This window comes from Colius striatus, chromosome 26 (genome assembly GCF_028858725.1).
Source record: "Colius striatus isolate bColStr4 chromosome 26, bColStr4.1.hap1, whole genome shotgun sequence".
NCBI lineage: Eukaryota > Metazoa > Chordata > Aves > Coliiformes > Coliidae > Colius > Colius striatus.
In genome coordinates this window covers 2,746,116-2,768,566 of record NC_084784.1, presented here as the reverse complement: position 1 = coordinate 2,768,566, position 22,451 = coordinate 2,746,116, and the positions used below count along the sequence as shown (strand labels likewise).

Genomic DNA, 22,451 nt, shown 5'->3' with positions numbered 1-22,451 from the left:
CCTGTGGGGCACAGGGAGGAGGGAGTGAAGCTCCAGGCTGTGTCTGGTGGGTGCTGGGGCACCTGAAGGCCTTTGAGGTTTTCAGCACCCCACACACAGGCTCCTGGCTCAGTGCCTTCCACAGCCTTGCAGCCACAGGAGGGGAGCACACAGCACCAGTCCCAGTTGTACCAGCAAGCCTCAGTTGTTACCTGCCTTTGCCTTTGCTCAACCATTTCCTTGGGAGCTCACCATTCTCACACCAGCCCTTGCTTAGGTGCAGCCTAGATGGATGCAGAGGGACCCCTTGCTAGTCCTTCAGCAGGGTCTGGCTCTTTTGGAGGGTGCATTTGGGGAGAGATCTTGTTTCCCACGCTCCATTTCAACCCCTTTTGCTTGCTCCAGCTGCTGTTGGAGCTGCCTGATGCCCACTCCCTGGCCTTAGCTGCATTTCCACCCTGCAGCCTGGCTGCTGTGCTGGAGTCAGGGCTGGGGCAGCATCCTGCCCCTCAGGGCTTTCTGGGGAAAGGAGCCTGTCCTGGGGATGGAAGGTGCTGGCTGTGGCATGGGCTGAGGCTCTGGGAGTGGGCTGCTGGGGAGTGCTGTGGACCAGGCACACATCCTGCCCCTGCTGTGGGTCAGCCCAGCCCTTTGTCCTCAGCCTGCTTTCTTTAAGATGTATTTTTAGGTGCTCTCTGGCTTCCTCTTCCTCCTGCCTGCCCTCCCTTTCCAACTCCCCCTTCTAGGATTGCTTGTTTGAACAATCAGTTCCTCCTTAAACCCATTTACAGGCCTTTGTGTGTGCACTTGGGAGCTGGCCCAGTTTAGCTGCTGGCTCTTTCTGGCTAAGCCAGAGCAAATAAAGGTTTACACTGAATGAATCATTGGAGCCTTATCTGCCTTTCAAATTCAGGACAGCTGTACTTCTTCATGGAGTCTGCCTGGAGGGCACAGAGGCTCCTCAGTGCAAAAGCCCTGCCAGTGTCCTGGGGAACTCGATGGCTCTGTGTCTCCTCCTGTGTGCCTCTCTGAGCTTTCTCCCACGCTTGGTTACTCAGCACAGCTCTGAAATAACCCCCTTGCCCTGCAGACTGGCTCCACACTACTGGACTCCTGGGGAAACCTGACCCTTGGGATGCTTTGAGTGATTGGATTGGAGCATGGAAACCAGCACCACAGTGGGTGAGCTTTGAAGCAAGGCAGTGCCTGGGCTGTTGGAGCAACACTGTGGGCACCCTGGCGTGGCTTTGCTGCTTCAAGAGGCAGGGTTTGGAGATAAGTGGCCTTAGTTTAATAACAGAGATGTGGGAGAAGGGAAGGGAGCAGCAGATAAGCCTTGGGCTCGTGCCTGAAAAGCTCTAATGTGCCACTCCTGCCTGGCCTCCTCCAGCCCTGTCCTTGCCTCCTGGGCCAGGCAGCGAGTGCCCCAGCGCAGGGGTGAGCAAACAGGGCTTGTACAACCCTTCCAAGGCTGGGGCTGGAACCTGCTTTTCTAGTATGACAGAGCAGCTCTCAGCCACTCTGCCTCTTTCAAGCCAGTGTGCTCAACAGAGGGTTTGGCTTTTCTGCCTAGAACTCATTTCTTAGCCATTAGGTAGCCGGGGCAGAAGTCCCACGGCGTCTGTCCCAGCAGCTCCTTGGAGGTTGCTTGCATTGCAACTGCCTCATCCCATGTGGCAGATGCATCCCTGGCCATGCCACAGGCATGTGTGGATGCTGAATCCCCCCTTTCCTCATCAGCTGGGTGCTCCATGAAAGCAGCAGGAGTAGCTCACCTGGATTAAATCCCGAGTCATCTCTCTCCTCCCTTCTCCGAGGCTGTGCCGCCGTAGCCAGCTGCTTGCTGGAGAAGGTAAGTGGAGGCAGCTGGGTCCTGCCAAGCCCTCGTGTCCACAAATGACTAAATCCTGCCTGAAAAGTCAAAGGATGAAAACATTAGGCTTTGGTTTTGGCTGAGCCTCGTGGCTCGCTGGGAGGGAGCCATCTGGGCCGGTTGCTGTGAGAGCAGAGCCGCCCCTCTGCGTGCTGCCCAGGGCTCTGGCCAGCAGGAGGTTGGAGGAAAGCTGTGTCCAGGGGGAGGGCAAGGAGGTGCCTGGGGGTTGCTGCTGCCCTGGCAGTGCCCTGAGCAGCCTTCCAGCCTGGGATCAGCCAGCAGCACTCTTGCACAAGTGGCTGTGCCCCGTTGCAGAGGGGGCAGCCCTGGAGCTGCTGCTCCTAGAGAACCCTCAGCTGGTGCCTTGCTGTGACCTCTCCCTCTGCACATGCAACACCTTGCTGGGGTCCTGTGCTTTGCTTCCATGTGCTGAGCTTTGTGTGTGCTGTTCTGTTTGCTGCTGCTCTGACAGCCCTTGCTGGGACCAGCCCTGCCTGCCTGGAAGCCCCACTGAGCCCTGTGGTGTGTGTGATCCTGTCACAGGCTGGCTGATGGGTCAGTCCCTAGGGAATGCTGGATGGGAGATGCTGGTGTTGATTAGGACACTGCTCCAAGCAGCTCTGTGCTAGAGACTCTGTGCATGTTGATGTCTGTTTTAATATGATGTCTTGTTTATGCTCCAGCAGGAGCCTGAGAGGGTGGAGAGCAGTCTGGTAGTAGCCCAGCCTAACTGGGTGTCCTGGTGTGCTTCTGGGAGTGCAGGTCTTGCTGCCCGAAATATCCAACATGCCTCAGCTCTGCAGTGTCACACAGGCACAGGATTGTTTGGGGTTTAAAGCCCTTGGAGCTGCTGCAGTCCCAGCCCTCCCCTCACCCTGCCCAGCCCAACACTGACCCCTCAGCACCTCACCCCAGGGCTTTGGGATCCCTCCAGGGCTGGGCACTCCCCCAGCTCCCTGGGCAGCCTGGCACAGGGGCTGACACCCCTCTCAGGGAAACAGTTCTGCCTCAGCTCCAGCCTCAACCTCCCCTGGGGCAACTTGAGGCTGTTTCCTCCAATCATCTCATTCATTACCTCCATCACCCACCCTTTGCAGGGCCTGATGCTTCTGAGAGGCTCTGCAGGGTCTGCATGGAGATAAGGGTGGAGTCTAAGGCCAAAAATGAGGAGAATTTCCTGCTGATAGAGATGGAGCCTGGGTGATGCTGATTTAGGGCTTTGACTCCCATCTGTACCCTCCTCAGTCTCCCAGGGGAAGCTGAGCTGACTCCCAGCTTGTTGGGCCATCTTGGCTTGCACCCACTGGCCTGGTCAGTGCCTCACTGGATCTATAGGAGTGAGGGTCTATACATCCCTGATTCTTGGTCTTCTGCATTCATGACACAGATTCTCAAGGGCTGGAAGGGAGCTGGGAAGCTCAGCCAGTGCAACCCCCTGCCAGAGCAGCAGCACCCAGAGCAGGGCACACAGGGACTCATCCAGCTGGGGTTGGGATGTCTCCAGAGCAGGACCCTCCACAGCCCATCTGGGCAGCCCCTGCCAGGAGTTTCTCCTCCTGTGCCAGTGCAACCAGAGAATCACACAGGGATGGGGGTGGGAAGGAACCTCCAGAGCTCCTCCAGCCCCCTCAAGCAGGTTCCTGATGCTCAGGGGGCACAGGAATGAGGCCAAGGTGGGTTTGGGATGTCTCCAGAGCAGGAGCCTCCACAGCCCATCTGGGCAGCCCCTGCCAGTGCTCCCTCAGCTCAGCAGGGAACAAATCCTGCCTTGTGTGTCTCTGGAACCTCTGATGTTGCAGCTTGTGCCCGTTGCCCCTTGTCCCATCATTGGCCATCCCTGAGCACAGCCTGGCTCCAGCCTCCTGCCACTTGTGAACATGACTGAGCTCAGCCCTCAGGCTCCTCTTCTCCAAGCTGCAGAGCCCCAGCTCCCTCAGCCTTTCAGCACAAGGCAGATGCTCCACTGCAGCATCTCTGTGCCCTGTGCTGAGCTCTCTCCAGCAGCTCCCTGTCCTTCTGCAGCTGAGGGGCCCAGAGCTGGCCACAACACCCCAGATGTGCTCTCAGCAGGGCAGAGCAGAGGGGCAGCAGAACCTCTCTGACCTACCCACAGCCCTTCTGCCCCAGCCCAGGCTGCCATTGGCTCTGAGGGCCTGTTGCTTGCTCAGGCTCATCCTGCACCCCTCCAGCACCCCCAGCTCCCTTTCCCAAGTGCATGGCTTTGAGTTCCCAGCTCCGTGGAGCCGCATCTCGTGTGTGAGGCCAGAGCCCAGCAGCCCAGTGCCATGGCCGGGCTCAGTGGTGAGCTGTTGGTATGTGAGATGTAAACTCAATACCAAAGTTTAGATTACAGCCCTGTGAAAAACATCAGCTCCCCTAAATGGAGCCCAGATGCTGGAGGGAGCTGTGCAAGGCATCGATGCCGTGGGCCAGGGATTGCAGGAAGGGACCGGGGCTGCGGGGGAGGCAGAGGAAAGGGAGGTAGAGTTCCAGCCCAGGGAGGCTGTTCAAGGCAGGCACTTGGCTGCTTGCTGCCTGCCTCAAGGGGTCACTTCTTAAAGCAGCCTGGTTCATCCACTTCACTGCCTTCCAAACAAGTTGGGGGCCGAGAGTTGCAGCAGTGTCAGTGCAGCATTTCCAGAGCTGAGGTTTCCCACAGCAGCTGTGACCGCAGCCAGGGGACAGACACCGTGTGGGTCTGAGGCAGATACACGAGCTGTGACCACTCAGGAGCTGTGACCACTCAGGAGCTGTGCCAGGAGCTTCCCAGCCTCCTGGTTTGGGCATCTCAAAGCCCCTGAGCCCAGGGAGAGGGATGAGGGGATGTGTGCAAGACGGAGCCGTGCCGTGGGTGGTGGCGTGGGTGAGTGCAGGCCGTGGGGAGCCCGAGCAATGACTCAATATCCTGGTGGTGTGAAAAAAGCCAATGTCCCAGGGCAGTGCTGTGAGCACTGGCTGGGGGGGTTGGGAGCCATCCCCCTCTTGCTGCAGGGCAGCAGGAGCCTGGGCTGCGTGGGGCTGGTGTGGGAAGGCGCCGGAGCCGTTGCGAGGTGCTGGCAGGGGGAGGGACCCCGAGGTTGTCTGGTGGGGCTGGACCCCGTGTGCCCATGAAGGAGGCTGTGATGGATGTCTCCATGATGCTGTGGGCATGTGAGGGCATGTTGCTCCTTTGCCAGGACAGGGGGTGGCCCTGGGCTGCAGCAGGCAGAGCTTTGGGCCAGGGCAGGTCTGGGGCAGGGAGGTTTCTGTGCAGAGCTGGGCTGTGTTAGATGGAAGGGCTGAGGTCATTGTCCCCTCGGTGAGCTGCAGAGCTGGGGTGGGATGGTAAGAGATGAGGTGTTTATGTAGAAATTGAGGCTCTTCCTGAGCTCATTCTGTCAAAAGCAATAGTGGGGAAGCTCCAAACACATCCAGATGGGATCAGACCTCCTGTGTTAGGTCCCCACCGTCCCTCTGCCCTCCCTACATCTCCCTTCCTTCCCCTCCCTGGAAGAGCTGCTGCTTTTCTCAGTGCCACCCACTCAGGTGTTGGAAGAGGGACTGGAGCTAAGCCAGGGAGAGGCCAGGAGGGATGGAGAGGAGCAGGAATCCTCCTGCAGACCCCAGCAAGCCAAGGCCAGCAGCACAGGTGGACTCACCCACAGGGCTTTTCCCCCTGAGGAAGGCCCACATCCCTGGAGATAACAGTGTGTGCAGGAGCACCACACTCCTCCCCTCTGAGATAAGCTTGTGTGCAGACACAGCCTGGAGATAAACAGCCAGGAAGGCAAACATCCAAGTTGTGCACCTGTAGGGCCAGGGAGCACCTGCAAACATCCGCTGCACACCTTTGCACCCAGGAGCCAGGAGGGTGTTTGGCCTCCCCACACCCCCACTGAGCCTGGCTTTAGGTCAGAAAATCACTTGCAGACTTGTGAGGTGCCCCAAAAGCTGAGGGAGAACAGGCAGAGCTCGGGGTGTCCCCCATGGCTCGGGTTGGCTGCAGCTTTCCAAGGTGCCCAGAGCAGCGCTGACCCCAACGTGCTGCCACAGCCCAGTTTTCACGAGGCTGGGGGATGTCTGGAGGCTGGGAATTGTGTCCTAGTGGCCTCTGTGCATGCTGTGGAGCCTTAAAAAGTTCCTTTAAGGTGCAGGGAGGGTTTCTTTTAAGCAGCTGATGGATGGGAGAGGTGGTGGAACGGGCAGTGTCGCTGGCACGGCCTCACCGCGGCTTTGGGAGGGATTCCAGCGGGTGTTTGGGGGACCCTGTGCTCAGATTCCTCTGTCCCAGGAGCTGAATTGATCATGCAGGCTCCTCTTAGATCCAGGGTAGAGCAGATCTGACCAACATTTACACCTGAGCCACATGCTGCTTGCTCTGGGGCAAGTGGAAGAGCTGCTGGGGCACAGATGCAGCGCTGGGGACGGCCACGACACGCTCTCTGCAGCCAGCTCACACATCTGCACTCACAAGCTGACCCTGGCAGATGAATCCCAGCTGCAGCTGCTGGATTTGGATCTTACCCTGAAGCTGGACTCCAGAGTTTGCTTTTTCAGGGCACTGTCACGTCTGTCCCAGCTGAGCCAAGGAGATGTTCTGAGCTCTGTGTGCTGCCTGCAGGCGCCTCCCAGCCCATCCTGCAGAGCCCATTTCTGCACTGTTGCTTAGGCTCTCCAAGGTCAGTGGCCAAATGACTGCTGAGACCATAAAAACCTGTCATGTTGGTGCAAGTGGGGCTGTTGCAGGAGCAGAGGAATCACCAGGCTGGTGGCTGTTGGTGTGACAAGGGAAATGAGACAGTGCAAAGGTATGAGGGCAGCTTGCAGGACACCTGGCTGTTCCCCTCCTTCCTTGGGAGAACAAACCAGAGCAGGAGCACTGTGTTGGTGATCTGTAGCTGCAAAAGTCTCCTGATGTGGATGCAGCTGAGCAGGAGAGATGTGCCTGGAGCTTGTCTTTACTGAGCATCCTTTGCCCTCTGTCTCCCAGGGCCGTGTGTACTTCTTGCTGGTTTCACTGGTGGAGGTTTATTTGTGGTGGATCAACAAAGACCTGAGCTGTGAGGATGAGAGAGGAGCAGTCAGGCACTGCCTGAGCAGGGCCAGCATCAGGACATCACAGCTTGCTTGAAGGCTGCACTGTCTGTCCTCCTCAAGTGATGCCAAGAAGCATCAGGTAGGAGCGAGGAGACTCTTTGAGGAGCCTCAGGGTTGTGCTCAGCACTGTGCTGTCTCCTCCACAAAAGGGCAGTGACTCAATGGAAAAGACCCACAGCTAGAGGAATTCAGGCTCTGCCTTGCAGGGAGAGGTGATGATGAAGCCCAGGCTGGTTATCTCAGCAAAGAAAGCTCAAGGCATCATCTCCTTTGGCTGATGAACCAAAACAATGACGTGCTGCAGGCAGAGGTTAGCTTTGTGGTTTCTGTGTTGGCCCTGTCCATCTTGAGAGCAACAATCCCAGCAATGCCACATCTGATCTCTTCATGTCTCAAGTCAGAGCAGGAAGGAGTCCTTGGAGAGCTGTCTGGAGTCTGCTCCTTCCCTGGCCCCAGCTCTGTGAGCCTGGGCTGCGCTTCCCCTCGGCTTTCTTGGCTGCCTGGTCTTGTTTGTGTTCTGAGGTGTGGGTTTGGAACCCTGCTGATGACAAACCCTTGAAAGATCTGTCAAGATCAAGGCACTGGGAGGAGTTTTTGTTTGCTTGGTGGGGGTTGTTTTGTGGCCTGGTGGGACCTTGCAAGGGTTGGATGTCCCTGTTGGGTCTCACTCCCGAGGAACTGAGCTTGGGTGGAGGTTCAGTCGCTGTCCTGCAGGAGCCCAGACCTGGGTGATGGCCTGTGATGGTGTTGGGAAGGAGTGATGGCACTTGGCTGCTTCCCAGCTTGGGGTGCTGGCACTCAGAGGCCCTTCCACACCATGCAAGATGTTGTCTGGGACAAGGTGCCAAGCGAAGCCAAGGAGGTGGAGGGTGTGTCAGAGGAGCAGCCTGGGAGGGGTGCAGGGTGTGGGATGGGGTGCTGGCACATCTGGAGGTGGGACAGGGAAAGTTGCAGAAGGATTTGTGGGCTCAGCCTGGTTTGGGCTTGGGTGTGTGCTGCATCTGCACAAAGCTCAGTGTCCTCACTCCTGCTGCCTTGGTCTTCTGGGAGAGGCCTCCCAAGGGTGCTGCTCAGCAGAGGAGCCTTGGCAAACCCCACAGCTTTCCTCTCTGTCCTCCTGGCTTCATCTCCTCCTGCACACTCGACCCTGGGAGTGAGAGCTGGGACTTTGCCAGAGCTCCCCCACTCTACCCACCAGTCTGATACCAACAGCCCAGTTCAGAAGAGCCATCCCCACTCACTGGTTGCTTTTCTGATGCCCTTGGCTTTAGCACACACACACACACACACAGACAGGGATGACCCCAAAGGAAGATGCTCTGGGGTGAGCAGAGGGACCTCTCATTCCAGAACCCAGTGCTTTTGTTTTGCCAGGCTACCTAAATGAATGGCAGAAGGGCTGAGACTCACCTGACCCTGAGGAGGGTCCTGGCTCAAGAGTTCCCAGCAGCTTGGTGTCTTAGGAAGCTGTTTGACACATGGGAGCTGAGACCTTGGGTGTACAGCCCCAAGCAGGGGATGGTGATGCCTCAGGGAGAGCTGACAGCTCTGCCAATGCCTTACAGATTCTGATCTCACTGAGGCTGGGAACCTTGTCAGAGGAATCACAGCCCAAAGGTCAGGCTGGGACTTGTGGCTTTCAGAGTTCTGTGAGGCAGAGACTAAGGAGGGACTTGGATTTGGGGCTGGGGTGGGTGGATTGAAGCCTAGAGAGGGGCAGTGGGCTTGCAGGAAGGGTTTTTGCAGCTCAGGGCTGGCTGTGCTGCTGGATGCAGCTGCTCCTGGGTCAGGCTGCAGCTCTGGCAGGGCTTTGCTGAAAGGGGAGGCCAAAGAGCTGGGAGAAGAGGTGAAGCTGGCAGGAATCAGGCCTGCAGGAGCCTGACTTAGCTGGGGGGATTCAAATCCTTTTCATCTAGCTGCAATCACAGCCTCCATCTAGACTGTGCAAGGCAGGGGCTGTGCTCACTCCCTGTGAGCTCCAGATCCCTGCTGCTCACTGCAGGAGTCTCCTGCTGCACCTCTGCCAGCTCAGGGGTTTATCCAGACCTTGCTCTGTGTCTGTGGCAGAGCCAGGAGATGGGTGCAAGCAGCTCCAGAGCCAGGAGATGGGTCCAAGCAGCTCCAGAGCCAGGAGATGGGTGCAAGCAGCTCCAGAGCCAGGAGATGGGTGCAGGCAGCTCCAGAGCCAGTCCCTCCTGCCCTTGTGTGTGCAGGCAGAGCTGAGTGAGCTGATCTGTCCCTGGGTCTGTCCCTGGGCTCCCAGCTTGCCCTTTCCCCCCCCTCCAGCAGCAGCCACATGCCCTTTCCACAGCCCACACAGTTTTTCTTGGGTTGTGGGAGCCCTGGCAGCAGGATATCAGAGCAGGCTTCCCTGCCAAGTGCTCCAAGGGTGGATAGACCAGCTTTTCTCCTTCCCTTATCACCTCTAAGCTTTAGGAGCAGGGACCTAAGGGAAAGGGAGAGCATCAAGGGTTGTGATGGCTGCAGAGAGACCACCTGAGCATGGGAGGCTGGCCAAGAAGTGCTAAACTGATGTTTGCAGCTGCTGGAAAGGGGAGAGCTGGTGCTTGGAGAGGGGAGTACAAAGAACATGGAATGGCTTGTCACAGGAGGGAGTGAATGGCCTGGGGGGGATTTATCTTCAGCCTCTGGCAGGTTCAGCCCCAAGACCTTCAGTGTGGGAACAGGCTCTTTCTCCTGGGCTTGCTGAGCTGCCCATCAGCACCTCCTGCAGTGCTGCTGAGGTGGGTGTGATGTGCTGATCCAGGCTGATGGACACACAGCAGAAGAGTCACCCTCAGGTGTTGTGGGCACAGACATGGAATCCTGCAGCTCTGTCCTGTAGCAGGAGCAAAGCTCTGGGGGGGACTCCTGGTGCTGGGAGCTTCCAGGTGGGGGGATGGAAGATGCAAGAGTGAAAGGCTGGCTGAAAGGGAGCAATGGAGCTGCTGCTCCTGGAGCTTTGGGTAGGGACAGTGGCCTTTGGGAAACCACCAGAGCAAGAGCTGGAAGCATTGCCCTGCTGCTGTGTGTGTGGAGTTGCAGCAGGACCCTGCAGAGCAGCCAACTGCTCATCTCCAGGCCTCAGCTGACCCCAGGGCTGCTGAACTCGCCACGTGGGTCCCACACATCCCCTCCTGCTCTCAGAGGAGGCTGCACATGATACAAAAAGAGATGGAGGTGGGAAAAGCTTGTGCTGTGTTGCTGGGAGCCTGAGGGATCCCTGCAGGAGCAGCAGCAGCAGCAGCAGCAGCAGCAGCAGCAGGAGCAGGAGCAGCAGCAGCAGCAGCAGCAGCAGCAGCAGCTCTCTGGTGATGCAAGTGCCAGCACAGCCAGGGTGAGCTGCAGAACCCTCCCCAACCCTTCCCTTCCCACCACCCTCAAGCACCAGGGGAGGGGTGAGCTACAGCAACAAGAATGCTCCACTCCACTTGGGCCAGGGCTCCCAGTTCAGAGATGAAAACATTTGTTCCTGCAGTTGGAGGCATTCCTGGGATTGCAACACCAGGGCTGTGTTTCCAATTAAGCTCCTCCTGAGCTTCCAGTGCCAGAGAGCAATCTGGCATTGCCTTCCCAGCCAGATGTGGATGGCATTGAATGGAGAGGGAATGGCCCTGGCACAGGATCACAAAGAGGGGGGCAGCAGTGGAGGGGAGGGTGGGATGTGCAGAGCCTCAGCAGCCTCCTCCTGGGAGTGACAACGCTTGAAATAGTTGTTCAGTTACTCTTGGGGTTGTTTTTCCTTCCTTGCTTGGTTCCCTCCTGTTTCTGGGTGTGTGTTTTGTTTTGGGGGAGAGGAGTGAGGTGAGTGATGCTTGCAGGGTATTTACAGCCTCACAGCCCCAGGGGTGATGAGGGAGAGCCCTTTTGTGCTGCCTTGGGGCTGATGCTGTGACCACTCGAGCCCAGCTGCCTCCCAGCCCTGCTCTGATGTGTCTGGGAGCAGTGCATGGGCTTGGTGCCACATGCTGGGTCCTGCCAGTGCATCTCTGTCTTGGGCACCTCTCCAGATTGAAGGTCAGACATCCCCTCCCTGATGAGCTGGGGTTTTGTCCCTCCTAGGGTTGCTTTTGCAGAAGCCAGGGGTCCTGCCTGGAGCTGGGAGGGCCCTGACACATCCCTCTCCTTGTGTGACTGTCTGAGCAGCTCAGTTGGATCTCGAGCCTGGTCCCAGCTGGGTGGGAGCAGCACAAACACTCCTGGAAAGGCCCAGCAGAGCAATCTGCCCTGTCCAAGAAGGAGGTGCAAGCTGAGGCCCTGCTCCCCCCAGAGCCAGCAGGGATGAGTGAGGGCTGGCAGAGCAGGGGAAGCTCAGCAGCTCTCCTGCTGCTGGGGCACCTCTGCCTTTTCCCTGTAGGGAGGAGGGTGCCAAACTGCTGTAAAAGGAGTGTGTGAACTGCTGTTACCTGTTGGGAAGCAGAGGATGGAGCCTCTGGCTGCCTCCAGCTCCCAGCTCTGCAGAGCCCCTCTCCCTGTGCCACAGGGATGGCATAACCAGCCTCCCTGCAGCTTCCTTACAGCTTCCCTGCAGCCTCCCTGCTCCTTCTCTGCAGCCTCCCTGCAGCATCCCTGCAGCATCCTTGCTCCTTCCCTTCTCCTTCTCTGCAGCCTCCATGCAGCATCCCTGCAGCATCCCTGCTCCTTCCCTTCTCCTTCTCTGCAGCCTCCCTGCAGCCTCCCTGCTCCTTCCCTTCTCCTTCTCTGCAGCCTCCATGCAGCTTCCCTGCAGCCTCCCTGCTCCTTCCCTTCTCCTTCTCTGCAGCCTCCCTGCAGCCTCCCTGCTCCTTCCCTTCTCCTTCTCTGCAGCCTCCATGCAGCTTCCCTGCAGCATCCTTGCTCCTTCCCTTCTCCTTCTCTGCAGCCTCCCTGCAGCATCCCTGCTCCTTCCCTTCTCCTCCTCTGCAGCCTCCCTGCAGTCTCCTTGCTCCTTCTCTGCAGCCTCCTTGCTCCTTCCTTGCTCCTTCCCTGCAGCCTCCCTGCTCCTTCCCTGCAGCCTCCCTGCTCCTTCCTTGCTCCTTCCCTGCAGCCTCCCTGCTCCTTCCTTGCTCCTTCCCTGCAGCCTCCCTGCAGCCTCCTTGCTCCTTCCCTGCAGCCTCCTTGCTCCTTCCCAGCAGCCTCCCTGCAAGCACACTCCCTCTAGAGCTGCAAAGCGTTAATTGAGGCCGGTGACAAGGCCACTCCCAAATTGGCTGCCTTTTGCTTTCCCATCTGTGAGGGCAGCACCGGGGCAGGATGTTCTTGGGGCTGGGAGTGCCGTGCAAGCCCCTGCACCCTTCCCAGAGGCCAGAGCAGGCAGCTGATGCCTAAAAGCCTGGAAGAAACCCCAGGGAGGTGAGGAGAGGAGGCGTTTGGGGGGAGGGGAGGCAAGTGTACCACGGGTGTTCAATGCTGCAGTGCCTCAGCTGAACGAGTGACTCTTGCAGGATGTTGCTGAGCTCCCAAGTGACTTGCTGCAGGAGCAGAGCTTTCCTCTGGCTCTCTTTTTGGAGACTCAGCCTCTCAGAGTCTCCCTTGCACACATCTTTTTTAGCAGGAGGATGTAATCTTTCTATATTTGCTCCCAGGACAATCATATTGATGCTTTCTATTTTTAACCCATCAGCAGGGCAAAAATGCACTTGGGAGTGTTGAGGGAGCAGAGAAGCTCTGCTGGGATGGCAGCAGCAGCAGCTCAGGCAGCCCCACGGGCTCCCACAGTGCCTGGCCTCACTTTTTGGCAGGTAGAGAGAGGGCACAAGGCTTGGAGGGGATGAGCAGAGCTCTGGGGGTGGTGGGCTGCAGGAGGGGAGGAGCAGGGCTGTGTGGCATCAGCCAGCCCTTCCCTGGGGATCCTGGGCTGGGGCAGAAGGGCTGTGGGTAAGTCAGAGAGGTTCTGCTGCCCCTGGTGAGAGCACATCTGGGGTGTTGTGGCCAGCTCTGGGCCCCTCAGCTGCAGAAGGACAGGGAGCTGCTGGAGAGAGCTCAGCACAGGGCACAGAGATGCTGCAGTGGAGCATCTGCCTGGTGCTGAAAGGCTGAGGGAGCTGGGGCTCTGCAGCTTGGAGAAGAGGAGCCTGAGGGCTGAGCTCAGTCATGTTCACAAGTGGCAGGAGGCTGGAGCCAGGCTGTGCTCAGGGATGGCCAATGATGGGACAAGGGGCAACGGGCACAAGCTGCAACATCAGAGGTTCCAGAGACACACAAGGCAGAATCTGTTCCCTGCTGAGGTGAGGGAGCACTGGCAGGGGCTGCCCAGATGGGCTGTGGAGGCTCCTGCTCTGGAGACATCCCAACCCCACCTTGGCCTCATTCCTGTGCCCCCTGACCATGAGGAACCTGCTTGAGGAGCTCTGGAGGTTCCTTCCCACCCCCATCCCTGTGTGATTCTCTGGTTGCACTGGCACAGGAGGAGAAACTCCTGGCAGGGGCTGCCCAGATGGGCTGTGGAGGCTCCTGCTCTGGAGACATCCCAACCCCAGCTGGATGAGTCCCTGTGTGCCCTGCTCTGGGTGCTGCAGCTCTGCCAGGGGTTCTGTGATCTCCTTCTGAAGGAGGGTGAGCCTAAGCCCAGGGGTCATCAGTGGGGCCATGGGATGAGATGCAGCCTCACTGCCAAGGCTGTACAGAGGATGGGAGACCTCAGGGACATTTGAGGCCAAGCTGCATCAGCCCCTTGACCTGGGAGGAGCAGGATGGTGCTTGGAATGAGCAGTCACTGGAGCCTATTGCACAAGTGCCAAGGAGAAAAGAATCCCTTCTCCCCTCTCCTCCCCTCCCACCCCACATCCCTTTGAGGCAAAAAGGAAGAAGGCTGGAAACATCCTTCCTCTGCTCAGGACAATGAGATGGAAATAGCAAGGGAGGCTCCAGGGGGCTGGGCCAGGCCTTGGGGCTGCTCAGGGCTGCAGCTTCCTTCCATTGTCCCAGCCTGGGGCTGAGCCCCACACAGCCACCCCCTGGGAGCACAACCCCAACCTGCCCCTTGGCCCCAAAGGCACAGCCCCAAAACACAAACCTGCTGCTCTGCCAGGGAGGGGTTGGCCACAGGCACAGCCTCCAGCTTCACCCAGGACCCCCAGGCATGGGATTTCACCCCAAAACCAGTGACAGCCCCCCTGGGCTCCCAGGTCCTCGTGTCTCTCTGGCCCCTCTGATGTTGCAGCTGCACTCCTGGAGCTCAGCAATCCCAGGGCACATGCTGCTGCCTCAGTGTCCCTCGTTCCCAGCCCTGGGCTGAGGCTGTCAGGAGGCTGCTGGCCCTCAGTGAGGTATTTTGGGGAAGGCAAAGTGGGATCCTGATGTTCTAAGGAGCTGGAGCAGCCTGTGCTGGGGGTTGATGTGTGTGTGGAGGTGCCCTGGGGGGTGGGATGATCCCTGGTCCCTGCTTTCAGCTGCATGAGGAGACGTGTGCAGTGGGGAAAGGGGATGGAAAAGGCCACTTGTTGCTTTGTGATGGGAGAAGCATGGCAGTGAAGGGCACTGTGGCTCTTGTGGGAGCTGTTCTTTGCCTTGTGTGCAGGGCTCTGAGGCTGCTCAAGTGCTGCAGAGCCCTTGGTGTCCTTTGCACAAGCTCCCTTGGCTGTGGCTGTGCAAAGTGGAGGCTCCTTGCTGTGCTTGGAAGAGGCTGAGCTTCCATGGGCCAGCAAGTGACAGCAGGGTTAATGGAGATGGGAAATGATCTTCATCTGCTCTGGCACCAGTAAAAACCCCCCAAACCATTGGAAGCAAAGCTCAGAGCTTGGCCACACCTCTCCCATCCCTCAGTGGTGCAGAAGTGACCTGTGACACATCTCTGAGGCTTTGAGCAGTTTGCCTCTGGGCTGTTGGGCACTTGCAGCTCACAACCAAGCTGGGAAATGACCATCTCTTACCAAACTGGCTCCCAGCTCAGCTGGGATCACCCAGGACAGCCAGAGCAGGCCCAAGGCTCACACATGCTGCTGCTGAGTCCTGGGACAGCCCTTTGCACACTCCTGGCTTTTCCCCACAGGGGAACAGAAACATTTAAGGATCCTTTTTGACCTTCCCCCCCCCCCCTTTGCTTCTCCCAAAGGAGAAGGGGCTCAGGGTGCCTGTTGCATCCTCCCCAAAGAGCATCCCAGCATGTGCCCCTCTCAGGGACACCCTCCACAGCCCCCTTGGAGCCACAGGGTTGGGGCCAGTCCCTGTTACCCTGCCAGGAGCATGGGCAGCTCCTGGCTTTGGCTGCTCACAGGAGCCCTGGCACTGCCAAGAGCCATGGAGCAGCCTTGGTGGCTGTCAGAGCCAACTCTTGGCATCAGCAGGAGCTGTGAGTGAGCTGCAGGCTGTGGGAGGTGAGGGCTCAGGGCTTGGACTTGATGATCTTGAAGACCTTTTCCAACCCAAATGTGCCTCAGCTGGGCTGTTCCTTGCAGCTTTTGCCCAGCTTCAGCACTGCCCATCAGTTCCCAGCATCTCCCCCAGCAGTGCCAACCCAGACCTGAGCCTCCCCTGGGCTGCCAGAAGGGTTTTGTTGGTTCCAGCCTCCCCTGCAGGGAGGATTTGATGCCTGCAGCTTGCCCAGCTGCACACATGGCAGCTCTCCCTCCTGTCTCCTGGGAGCACCCAGGTACAAGAGGCAGTGCCAGACAGCCCCAGGGGTCAAGGGCACCACAAGTGTGTTTGGGCAGGAAACTGAGAACCTTGTGGCTTCCTTCCCCTGACACAAATAGCTCTTCAGCCCTAGAACCCGAGTGAAAAGTGAGGGCTGGTGCTCTGCAGTGCTTGGCTGGAGGGGACCCAGCACATCCCTGCACAGCTTTGGGTGTCTCCTGGCTCAAACAGCTGCTGGGCAACACTGGAGCCAAAGCTCAGGCTGAGCTCAGCTTGTGGCCTTGCTGGCTGAGCCTGGACATGTGCACAAGGGGCTCTCCTGTGTGCCTGGGATGTGCCTCATCCCCACAGAGCTGAGGCCAGTGGTGGTTCCTCCAGCTCCTGCTCTCTGCACTGCACTGGCTCTGACTTTCTGGGGCTTTCAACATTTTCTGGGCATGGCTGACTCTGCCCTTCCCAGCTCAGCCTGGGACCTCAGCCAGAGCTTGCCCAAGGGATTTCCTTCTCTGCACCTTGCTGAGAGGCTCCAGTTAATGGGCAGCTCCCCTTAAGTACTCCCTCTCTTGAGAGTGGGTGTTGTGGGAGCCCAAGCTTTTTTGTCTCAGCCCTTCCAGATCAAGCAAGACACAGCTTTGAGCTTCTTCCTCAGGGCTTTATGAGTCAAACTGAGCTCTTTGCAGCTGTTGCACACAGCAATTACAACCCCAGATCCGTGGGCTGAGCCACAGCCATGCCCACAGCAGCCTCTGCACAGCCAGGACCCTTCCCAGGGTCAGAGGTTTGAGCCCTGGACGTTTTGGCTGCTCCATGGGGAGGGTTCTGTGCAGCCCTGGAGGGTTCTGTGCAGCCCTGGGGGGTTCTGTGCAGCCCTGGGGGTGTTCTGTGCAGCCCTGGGAGGGGTCTGTGCAGCCCTGGGGGTGTTCTGTGCAGCCCTGGGAGGGGTCTGTGCATCCCTGGGGGGTTCTGTGCATCCCTGGGAGGGTTCTGTGCTGCCCTGGAGGGTTCTGTGCAGCCCTGGGAGGGGTCTGTGCAGCCCTGGAGGGTTCTGTGCAGCCCTGGAGGGTTCTGTGCTGCCCTGGGGGTGTTCTGTGCATCCCTGGGGGGGTTCTGTGCTGCCCTGGAGGTGTTCTGTGCATCCCTGGGAGGGGTCTGTGCAGCCCTGGGGGGGTTCTGTGCATCCCTGTGAGGGTCCTGTGCTGCCCTGGGAGGGGTCTGTGCTTCCGTGGGGGTGTTCTGTGCTGCCCTGGGGGTGTTCTGTGCATCCCTGTGAGGGTCCTGTGCTGCCCTGGGAGGGGTCTGTGCTTCCCTGGGGGTGTTCTGTGCATCCCTGGGGGGGTTCTGTGCATCCCTGGGAGGGGTCTGTGCATCCCTGGGAGGGGTCTGTGCATCCCTGGGGGGTTCTGTGCATCCCTGGGAGGGGTCTGTGCTGCCCTGGAGGTGTTCTGTGCATCCCTGGGAGGGGTCTGTGCTGCCCTGGGGGTGTTCTGTGCATCCCTGGGGGAGTTCTGTGCAGCCCTGGGGGGTTCTGTGCAGCCCTGGGGGTTTCTGTGCATCCCTGAGGGGGTTCTGTGCAGCCTTGGGAGGTTCTGTGCATCCCTGGGGGGTTTCTGTGCTGCCCTGGAGGGTTCTGTGCTGCCCTGGAGTGCTCCAGGCACTGCCTTTGTGGGTGCAGGAGGTGCCAGCAGCAGTCCCCCTGTGCAGCAGAGCAGAGGTGCTGACATAGTCAGTCCCAAGCTGTTGGGAAAGCTCTCCTGGGCTTATGCAAACAACTGCTAATTGAGGAGAGGATCCTACAATCCTCTGATGTCTCCTCTGCTTCCCTTGGCAGCCAGGCTGCATCCTCTGCTGCTGATGTCATCACACCCAGGTGAGGTGGCCTGTGCCTGCTGCCTGCCTGGCTGTGGCTCTGCCTCTCTTGGCATCCACCTGCTCAGAGAACAGAGACCCAGAGGAGCTTCTCCTGCCAGGACCTGTGCCAAACCTCTCTCTGGGAAGGATCTGTGTGGGGCTGTGGGCAGGGAGATGATGACAAGGCTCTAGACTGGACTGTTGCCTCTTGCCAGGAGCTTGGCTGAGGGAGATGGAGCTGCTGGGAGAGCCTGGGGCTGTTGGAGCTCAGGGCAGAGTGAAGGTAGCTGCTTGGCTGGAGGTGCTGGCTGCCATCTGCCAAGCCTTGCCCAATCTCTGCCTGCTGCTGGGGCTGTGTCTGCAAGGACAGGGCAGGAGCTGTGCAGATGGGGAGGGATGTGAGGGGCAGGAGGAGCTGCAGAGCTCAGCCTCAGTGTGCCAAGGCTTCAGGGCAGGACCTGCCAGTGCCTCTCCATCAGCTGCTGGGGCAGGGAGGAGCTGCAGAGCCTGTCCAGGCTGTGTGAGCAGGTGAAGGGATGCTCAGGGGGCACCTGAGGGTTTAACCTGCACCATGGGGAGTGTTTCCCTTCCAGCATTTGTCCTAAATGTGGAGAGCTTCCCCTCATGGAGGCCCATCAGGAACTGGCAAGACCCATGGGGCTTGTCTGTGTGTCCTCCAGCTGCTGTCATGCTCCTCCCCTCCCCTTTCAGCCTGTGCTGCCTGGAGCATCCCTCTGCAGAGATGCAGCAGGGGCAGCCCAGCTGCAGCCCAGTGGCTGAGGGACCTTTCTGCAGGTTCACCCTGTGTTTGCTGCAGCTGCAGGCAGCCAGCTCCTCTCTGCACTGACCTGGGGCATCTGCAGCATGGATGCAGCCAGGCTCCAGGAGCTGCCTGCTGGAAGCCCCCTGCTGCAGTGGCTGCCCCAGTGCTCTGTGTAACTGGGGCTGTTTCTGGGACTCAGCAGGCAGGGTGGGAGTGCCTGAGGTGTGCAAAGCACTGCTGAGCTGTGCTGTGACAGGGACAAATGCCTCCAGCACCTTGGAGACTCTCCAAAAGTGAATCATTTCCAGGGCTGCCTTTTGCCCAGCCAGAGGGAGGCTTTGCAGGAGCTGCTGCAGTGCCCCCAAGCTCCAGCCTCACGTTTGCCCTCCCTGCCAGGGTGATGTGAGCTGGCTGAGGGCTGAGCTCTGCCTCTCTTTGTGTCTCCACAGCTGCTGTGAGCTCCTGCACCTCCCCACGGGTGCCCCAGACCGTCCCCATGGACCTGAGGATCGGGCAGCGCCTCGTCAAGCCCGGCTCAGACACTGCCCTGCTGGCCCTGAAGCACACACAGCAGCTGCAGCACCAGCTCTTCCTTGCCAGCCTGCACCAGCAGCAAGTGGAGCAGCTCACCCAGCAGCACGTGAGGGTATGGGCAGGGCATCTGCAGCCACTCTTTGCTTGGCCACTTGGAAGGGTTCATTTGGCCCTGGCTCAGGGTTGGCTCTCCCCAGGCTCCTGTCTCTGGTGGGGATTAAAAGGAGCAGCCTGGCTATCACAATAACCTTCCCAAGGTGAATTCCTCCCTTCCCTTGAGCTGGAGTGGCTTTTTAGCCATCCCAAAGACCTCTCTGGCACCAGGAGGCTGCTTAAGGAGTCAGCTGGGGAGTGTTTTGTGCATCTCTCCCTCCTGCCAAGGCCAGCTGAAGGTTGGAGCCTCCTGGGATGTGCAGAGTGGGGGGCAATGCTTTGAGCCACTTGCCATGTGTGCTGGGTGAGTGAGGAGCCACAGGGTGGGATGGGATGTGCCCACCAGCCTTCCTCTGCCCTCAAGGCACAGCTCACTCCCTCCACTGAGCTGCTTTGGCTCTTCTCAGCAGCCTTCACTGAAATACCCCCCAGAACAGCACCCCTGCTCTGTACAGCCTCTGCTGCCAGGCTGCAGTGGCACCAAACCACAGCAGGGTTGCAGTTGGGTGGCCCCTGCTGAGAGCAGGACCAGCTTCAGAGCAGGGCAGGCTGTGGAGGAGCCACAGCCAGGTGAGTTGTGAGCACAGAGACCACCCCCAGGCTGTGCCCAGCACAGGGCTGCACCAGGCTCAGGTCAGGAATCACTTCTGTGTGCCCAGATGGGGTTTCCTTTCGTGGCACATGTGTCCTGTGGCTGCTTCAGATGCAGTTACACCCCATCTCCTCTGGACTGGAGCACAGCCTCATCCCATGGCCCAGCTCTCTGGCTGCCAGGAGCTCAAGTGATTCCCTTGGAAGCCCTGGAGCAATCCCAGGTGATCCCTTGGAAGCCTTGGAGCAAACCCAGTGACCCCTTAGAAGCCTGGGAGCAATCCCAGTGACCCCTTAGAAGCCTGGGAGCAATCCCAGTGACTCCTTAGAAGCCTGGGAGCAATCCCAGTGACCCCTTAGAAGCCTGGGAGCAAACCCAGTGACCCCTTAGAAGCCTTGGAGCAAACCCAGTGACCCCTTAGAAGCCTGGGAGCAATCCCAGGTGATTCCTTGGAAGCCTGGGAGCAAACCCAGTGACCCCTTAGAAGCCTGGGAGCAATCCCAGTGAGGCTTTGTGGGAGAGGCTGAGCATGAGCCAGCTCCACACAGGGAGGCTGTGGGGTGCTGCTGTTGCATTGACATTTCCTGAGCTCCCTGTGACATGGGACCACCTCCAGCTCTGGAAAACACCAAGAGCTACCCTTTCAAGACCAATATAGCAGTTCTTGTCTATTTTTACCCCATTTTAGTCAGCCCTGGGGTTGTTTTCTGGTGCTTTACACCCTGCCCCAGCCACCCACGTTGACAGAAACCCCCCAGGGAGCAGAGAGCTGGGCCAGGCTGGGTTGGGTTGCACCATGGCCCTGGGGAAAGTGTCTCTGGAGACAGACTTTTGCTGTGGTGAAGCAACTTTGTCAGCCAGAGCTGCCCATCAGGGGCAAAAGCTGCCTCAAAGGGCTGTTCCACATGCTCCCAAGGGATAAGGGGTGAGGCTGAGGGGGCTGCTGGTGCTGATGTGCTGCTCCTCTCACAGGTCACCATGGAATCCCCTCACTGTGAGGCTGAGCCTGGGCCACAGGAGCAGGAGCTGAGGCAGATCCTCAACAAGGACAAGAGCAAACGAAGTAAGAGCCTCATGTGTGTGCCAGGGCATTGGCACCAGGCCCCAAGGAACCACAGCCCCAGAAACAGGGACCTCAGCTCATGGAGGGACATCAGAGGGGCTTTTGGAGGGGGGCTCAGCAGTGGTTCTGCCTCCTGGAGAGAGAGAGGCCAGTGCAAGATGCTGAGGGCACTGGGCTTGAGGGAGCCCTGGAGTGAGTGAGGGTGTGGAGGCTCCTTCTCAGGAGGTTCCCAACCAGCCCTGGACACATTCCTGTGCTCCCTGAGGGAGGGGAACTTGTTTTAGCAGGGGTTGGGCTGCAGGAGCTCTGCAGGGCCCTTCCAGCCCCCACCACTATTGGTTTAAAGGGCTGTTGTAGCCTCCACAGCACTGTCCAGTGCATCTGAGCCATGCTCTGTGCCTGCCTGGGGCCCACAGGCCAGCTCAGTGTCCATGGGGGAGTCAGCAAGTTGCACTCAGCAGCTTGTCAGCTCCAGGCTGGAGCTCCCCCAGCAGTGGGAAGAGGTTCAGTGGGTTCCCTCCAACGCTGGGCAGAAAGATTTGTGATCCCCCTACGCCATCTAGTGCCAGTCGCTGCAGGGAGCCTGCTGGGAGCTGTGGGGTGTGCAGAGCTCTGCATCACCACCCTGAGCTGCAGCTGCAGCACCCCAGAGTCCCTGAGCTCTGCATCACCACCCTGAGCTGCAGCTGCAGCACCCCAGAGTCCCTGAGCCCTGCATCACCACCCTGAGCTGCAGCTGCAGCACCCCAGAGTCCCTGAGCTCTGCATCACCACCCTGAGCTGCAGCTGCAGCATCCCAGAGCTCTGCATCACCACCCTGAGCTGCAGCTGCAGCACCCCAGAGCTCTGCATCACCACCCTGAGCTGCAGCTGCAGCACCCCAGAGTCCCTGAGCCCTGCATCACCACCCTGAGCTGCAGCACCCCAAAGTCCCTGAGCCCTGCATCACCACCCTGAGCTGCAGATGCAGCATCCCAGAGCTCTGCATCACCACCCTGAGCTGCAGCACCCCAAAGTCCCTGAGCCCTGCATCACCACCCTGAGCTGCAGATGCAGCATCCCAGAGCTCTGCATCACCACCCTGAGCTGCAGCACCCCAGAGTCCCTGAGCCCTGCATCACCACCCTGAGCTGCAGCTGCAGCACCCCAGAGTCCCTGAGCCCTGCATCACCACCCTGAGCTGCAGCTGCAGCACCCCAGAGTCCCTGAGCCCTGCATCACCACCCTGAGCTGCAGCTGCAGCATCCCAGAGCTCTGCATCACCACCCTGAGCTGCAGCTGCAGCCCTCACTGGGCACTGTGCCCACCCCAGAGTCCCTGAGCTCTGTATCACCACCCTGAGCTGCAGCTGCAGCATCCCAGAGTCTCAGAGCCAGCTGGGGTTTTGCATCCAGTGCTGGGCTGCCCAGCTGCAGAGGGACAGGGACCTGCTGCAGAGAGGCCAGTGCAGGGACACCCAGATGCTCAGGGCACTGCAGCACCTTCTGCTGAGGAAAGGCTGTGGGACCTGGGGCTGTTCAGCCTGGGGAAGAGCACCCAGAGCTCAGGGGCCCTTCTCAGTGCTGCTCAGTCCCTAAGGCTGGGTGTCAGGAGGATGTCTGCAGGGCTGCTTGGAAATGCTCAGTGTTGGCTCTGTCTCATGGCTCCTGTCCCTGCAGGTGCTGTGGCCAGCACAGTGGTGAAGCAGAAGCTGGCTGAGGTCATCCTGAAGAAGCAACAGGCAGCTTTGGAGAGGACCAGCAACCCCAACCCCTCAGCCATGCCATACAGGTACAACAAGGCATCCCCTGAGCAGGGCATGTGCTCCCAACCCACTGAAGGTGCCGTTGCTGTTGCTCTTGGGCAAGCTCTTGCCTCTGTCTTCTGCTCCCTTGGCTTCAGAGATGTTGTTTAGCTCCTGGCTGCTGGGCTGAGGTAACTTGCTTCTGTGTTAAGGCCTTGCAGGAGGTCCCTGAAGCCCTCACATTGCTTTCCCTGACCTTGTTGGACTTGGCTCACTCCTGACCCAAAAGCACTG

At 59.1% G+C, this 22,451-nt stretch overlaps 1 protein-coding gene across 6 annotated transcripts in view; it reads left to right on the top strand.

The window, feature by feature from the left end:
• HDAC7 (histone deacetylase 7) overlaps nt 1-22,451 on the top strand; it is a 67,270-nt gene that overhangs the window by 30,259 nt on the left and 14,560 nt on the right. For 2 of the 6 annotated variants that reach the window (XM_062015742.1, XM_062015735.1), the window contains exons 2-5: nt 1,070-1,161; nt 18,542-18,738; nt 20,344-20,434; nt 22,093-22,204. In XM_062015742.1, coding sequence (XP_061871726.1) covers nt 1,140-1,161; nt 18,542-18,738; nt 20,344-20,434; nt 22,093-22,204 — 422 coding nt within the window. In that variant the 5' untranslated portion in view covers nt 1,070-1,139. Of the gene's footprint in view, nt 1-1,069; nt 1,162-1,719; nt 1,832-12,188; nt 12,260-18,541; nt 18,739-20,343; nt 20,435-22,092; nt 22,205-22,451 lie in introns of those variants that run through there. The other 4 variants (XM_062015736.1, XM_062015737.1, XM_062015738.1 and 1 more) reach the window with 3 other exon arrangements.